Below are 5,430 nucleotides of genomic sequence, written 5' to 3'. Positions count from 1 at the left end.
GCCCGGGCGATACCCAGATGGTTGATAAATTTTTAAAATCAACATTTTTACTTGAATGTTAAATACGGTCGAATAATTTGTTCTGATAATGTAGGATTTTAGATTTACGATATCATATGGAGTGTATTTTGTGTAGTTTTGTTTGTAAATAGATATCTACGTTATTATTGACTTGAAATTATTTTTATTGAACTTAAAATATTTTCAATGAACTGAAAGTATTTTACCAAATTAAAATTATTTTTTATTAAAAATTATTTTACTAATTATCTAATATTTTTTAAAATAATTTAAATAACAATGCATTTTGTATGCGGCTAACCACACCCATCTGGCCGGACAAAGTAACCCCTATAAAACCGATCAAGTAACCTTTGTAATACTAACTGAGTAACCTCTAACACTGACTAATTAACCCTATCTATAATATAATACTGATTGAGTAACCACTATAACACTAACCAAGTAACCTCTATAGCACTAACGAAGTAACTCTGATCTTGTAATAGTTGGTGACATGGTTTGGCCAGCTACGTATAAAAGCTTGTGATTAAATATATTATAAATGGATCTTATTTTAAAGAACTTTTTAAAAAAAAATTTGATGATGGAAATAGAATTGAGTTATAGGTTATTTATTAAAAGTTATGATTAATTTTGTATGTATAAAATATTAAAATTTAATCGATAATAAAACTCTATATAACAATTTTATCTTTAAAAAATATATCCAAAAATTGCTTTGTTTATCTCCTACATGGCGCGACACTTGGTGAAAAACTGGAATATCAAGTGTCGTTGTCTCGTGCCTAGCTGCGAGACCGGCTTTATTTATTAGTGATATATGATATGACTAGTTTTGTGCCCAGGCGATGCCTAGATGGTTGATAAAAGTTTAGGATAAACTTTATGGATTGAATGTTAATACGATCATATAATCCCTTTTGATAATGCAGGATATTTAGACATATTGAATTGAAATATATTTTATTGAATTGAAATTATTTTTACTAAACTAAAAGTATTTTTACCAAAACAAAAATCATTTTTCATGAATAAAACTTATTTTCACTAATTCTATATTATTTTTGTAAATAAATTAAATATATTATAAATGGATCTTATTTTAAAGAACTTTTTAAAACGAATCTTCTGATGAAAATAGTACCGGGTTATAAGATATTTATTAAAAGTTATGATTAATTTTGTATGTATGAAATATTAGAAGTATATCGGTAATAAAACTTTGTACTACTTTTTTTATCCTTAAAAATCTATCCAAACTTCGCTTACTTAGCATCATGTGTGTCACAATAATACCTATTTGTCGCCTACGTGGCGTGACACTTGGCGAAAAACTGGAATGCCAAGTGTTGCTATTTCGTGGCTGCGAAATTGAAACCGAATTTATTTATTAGTGATATATGATATGATATGATACTAGATTATAACATTACAAATCCAAAAGTAATAAGACCGACCTCACTTGATGATGGTTCATCTTATATTATTAGCTTACAAATACAATCAAAGATATATCAAGACATGAAAAATACATTAATTTCAAATAAATAAAAAATCATATCAAACCCCATTGGACCATAAGAAGTAACTTTATTTATGTGAAAAGACCATAAGTTAAGTTGAAAATATGATCCCGATAAAATAAGACAAATTTGTTAAAAGATAAATATTGCTACATACATGCAAGTGATCCAGCATATGTTTTTGTTTTCTTTTCATTTTTTTAACAACAACTCTAAGTGAAAATTATTGATAAACTAAAATATTTGAAATGTCATCCTTAATGGCGCAACTAAGCTATTAACTTATTTTAAGAATCAATATAAGTATTTTTTTTTTTTATTTACATACTCTAATATTTATTAACTTCTTTTCTATGGTGTAAGGAGGATAATCCTAACTGAATCTCAAACCATCACGTCTTCTTAAGCTAGTGAAATTAAAAGCATAATGTTGTACACTTTGATAAGTTTTAATTTATTCATTGAGAAAGGAAGAATACGAGCATACAACATTTAATTCCCAACTTTCATTTGTACGAAGTAATAACACAAGATGGTGTTAATTTGAAAGGAAATAATAATTTTCATATTCAATCAAAATAAATAAAACTTTAAGTACCGAGAGGAAATCGAAAACTAATTGAGGCAAATAAAATTTCACTTCATTTTATATAAGAAGTTCGAAGAACTAGTAGTAGTACGATATTACATTGGACATCTAGAGGATATAAATCATCTCTATTTAGGATAAAATTAAAATAAACCCTAAAAACACCAAAACATAGTACTAGAAAAAAATGGCTAGAAACTCAAGCTTCGCCCCACTTATTAAAAAAGCTAGATTCATAAAAAGTAGCCAAGACTTCAATTAAAGTTAGGTGCTTCATTTGTTCATTCCGGTGGCTTCCTTCACTGAATCCATTGTGTCTCGTGCCTTAGCTTGCATTTGTGCTCCAGCCTACATGTAATCAAACTATGGTATTAAGAAATTTCTAGCATGCGAGGAAATGTCACCTTTGAAAGTAATATATACGACTAATTTTATAATGAAAGCACATGTCTTATCATACAACCGTCTCAAAACATGCAAGATTTGGTTTAAAATAAGAGAAAGACAGAAATGGACCTCTTGAATGGATTCCTTGGTTGATTGGGCAGCGGAGCTAGCCTTGTCTGTCAAGTTGCTAGCCTTCTCCTGTGAGACAACACACAACAACAAGAATTAGCACAAGTACGCACATGCTTAAGAATTGAACCGTGAAAATTAAGACATGGTGTAATGGTAACAAGGAAAAAAAAAATTGAATTATAGGTCATATTACTATCAAACTCGGGTGTTTAATAAATCTTTAAAGAAAAACCAAGTGAAATTTAAAGAATTAAAGAGACATAACATAACACGTTAAACATATATGAAATGAAAAGTTTCAAAAATTCTCACCTCAGTTTGGGCCTTGGCTTGACCAGCATGGTAGTTAATGTTTTGTGAGTTCATTTTCTATGTATTGAACTTGTGTTTTGTTCTTGAGAAGATAAAGGTTTTTCTTGCTTTGTTACTTGTGAAAAAACTCAAGTGTTGATGATTTGCTTCTTAGAAAAGGAGTGTATTTATAGTATTGTTTGATAATCGAGTGAGTGGTTGAAACTTTTTTGGAATGTGCTCCTTACAAATGGTGCTAAAATGTTGATGTACGATCCATATTTCAAGGAAAATTAAAAATTGCAAGATATACAAAAATTTCAATTATATTTGACAATAATGGGGTATTTAGGTTAATTAATTCATTGCCAAGTGGTAATGTAACAGTTAAATTAGGATTAGAGATAAAGTTTGGAGAGGAAAAAGGAGTGTGTTTTTTTATGGTTTCCCCTTCATTCTCGTCTACTGAAGTATAGAATATGTTAAAGTATATCGTACCACATAACACATGTAAGCGTCCTACATTGATAAAACAAGATAGAGTTAAAAACTTTGTAAGGCTAAGGGGCTTCTCCTCCTATTGTCGTATGATTTTGGGATGAAATCTCCTTTGGATTTGTGAAGTGGACTCTCTCTCTTAGTTTGCGGGTGCGGCTTAAACTCATATTTAACAGAATATCTCTATTTATTATTGTTCACTCGTATTATTTAATTTATTATAAGTATAAATAAATTAATTAGTTAACATTTGACCTAAAATCGAGAATGATTGCTAATTTTGGATGGAAGAAGTAGCAAATTACATTGCAGAATAGTGATTTTCTAAAGAGGGAAGTAAACTAAACAAACTGATCTGAGCTCAGGTCTTAATTCCACTCACTACAAATGTTTACTCGTATAAAGTAGAGCAGCCAGAATTAGAGTATTAGAGTTAGTGAAATTGATCTGTATTCCTAGTATCATTATTGTGTTAATTTAAAATTACCATAAGTTACATTGTTTTTCATTTAATAGATCTATAAAAATAATTTAAGTTTCAATTCTGGAATTAATCAGTACAAAATTATAACGATCGCCAAGAAGTAGTATTTATTTAATTATATATTTTTATTGTAGATATTAGAGTAATTTTTTATGATGTACGAAAATGGTTTTCAACATGCCTCCCTATACACCAAACATAATTGAAAACAAATTAAACATGTGCTTTACAGTGTTTTTTGGTAGCAACCAACAAATTTAACTTTTATTATTGGCTAAACAAAAATCAGTAGCAATTACATCTTTTATAATCAATAGACATTTCCACTCACACTCTAATAGAAGAGTTTTAACGGGCCAAAATGAGTTAGAGTGCAGCAATTTCATTAGCTTCCCTAAAAAGAGTTTTAACAAAATAAAATTACTGAATGTTCACATCCAAATTACCATTAATCTTTTTCTCTTGTAGTTTTACACTACTTATGAACAATTAGTCCCTATAAAAATCTATAATCTTATATAACTAATATTAAAATAGCAACCGCTGACATCATTATATCCTAAAATTAGACACATGTCATGTTGTCATTAAAAAATTTCCCTCAAAAACTATAAATGATGTCATCATTTTTTTTTTAATTTTATTAAAATTTTGGTAAGTAATATTATTATTAGTTTTAATTTCCAAAAAACAGTCTATTCTCTCTAACAATAATAATTTAATTTCTCTTCCTCAGGTACCCCTTTCATCATTCAATTTTTATATGAGCTCTAAATTTTTTCATCATTCATTTAATTCTGATTTATTATTTGTTTTAAGTATTTTTTTTATAATTTCAGTATGAAAAAATAAACAAATTTAGAAATTTTATTTGTTTAAATCGTGCATTGCACGAGAGTAACGAGACTAATCTAGTACGAGTAATTAATTAAATGATCAATGTCCAAATGGGCTGATAACTTCAAATAGGTAGTCAAAAATGACATGGCAGGTTTTTCAAATGAGCTCGTGGATTGGGCCAAATGGCCACTCACCTCAGGTAAAGCCATAAGGCCAATTCAAAGATGTAACCTGATATTATCGATTATTTCCTCTGTATATTCACCTAACTTATTGCATCTATACTCTATGACAATAGGATTATCTTAATAATCTTTTCTTAATGCTAGTAATATCCTTTCTCAAAGATATTATTCACAGTATTAGATAAATAATATGAGTAGATAATATCAAAGATATATCTTTGATACTACAACAATGTAGACCTTTGCATTAATCATATTTATGTCAACATGGTGAAGATTTTCCTAATACAATATTTGATATTACCATTACATTGCCTTTAAATATCGATCTTTAAATACTTTATACTTCTATATATAATATATAAGGTGGTATATCGGAAAATTTTCTATCGTCTTTAATTATGAGAGATTTATCAAATAGAGTCCTTTAAGTGAATATTTGCTAACTCGAATAGGGTAAAATTTTCACATCTTATT

The 5,430-nt window shown here is 28.3% G+C and overlaps 1 protein-coding gene across 1 annotated transcript; it reads right to left on the bottom strand.

Moving 5' to 3' along the window:
• Positions 1-2,155: 2,155 nt before the first annotated feature.
• Positions 2,156-3,068, bottom strand: LOC110715290 (late embryogenesis abundant protein, group 3-like). Its single transcript, XM_021893857.1, has 3 exons — positions 2,968-3,068; positions 2,653-2,721; positions 2,156-2,484 (listed from the first exon to the last, which is right to left on the bottom strand). Exons 1-3 carry the CDS (start codon positions 3,019-3,021, stop codon positions 2,410-2,412), a joined length of 198 nt encoding a protein of 65 aa, XP_021749549.1. The 5' UTR covers positions 3,022-3,068; the 3' UTR covers positions 2,156-2,409.
• Positions 3,069-5,430: the final 2,362 nt, after the last annotated feature.

Source organism: Chenopodium quinoa, unplaced genomic scaffold (genome assembly GCF_001683475.1).
Source record: "Chenopodium quinoa cultivar QQ74 unplaced genomic scaffold, ASM168347v1, whole genome shotgun sequence".
Lineage (NCBI taxonomy): Eukaryota > Viridiplantae > Streptophyta > Magnoliopsida > Caryophyllales > Amaranthaceae > Chenopodium > Chenopodium quinoa.
This window is presented reverse-complemented; position numbering and strand designations above follow the sequence as displayed.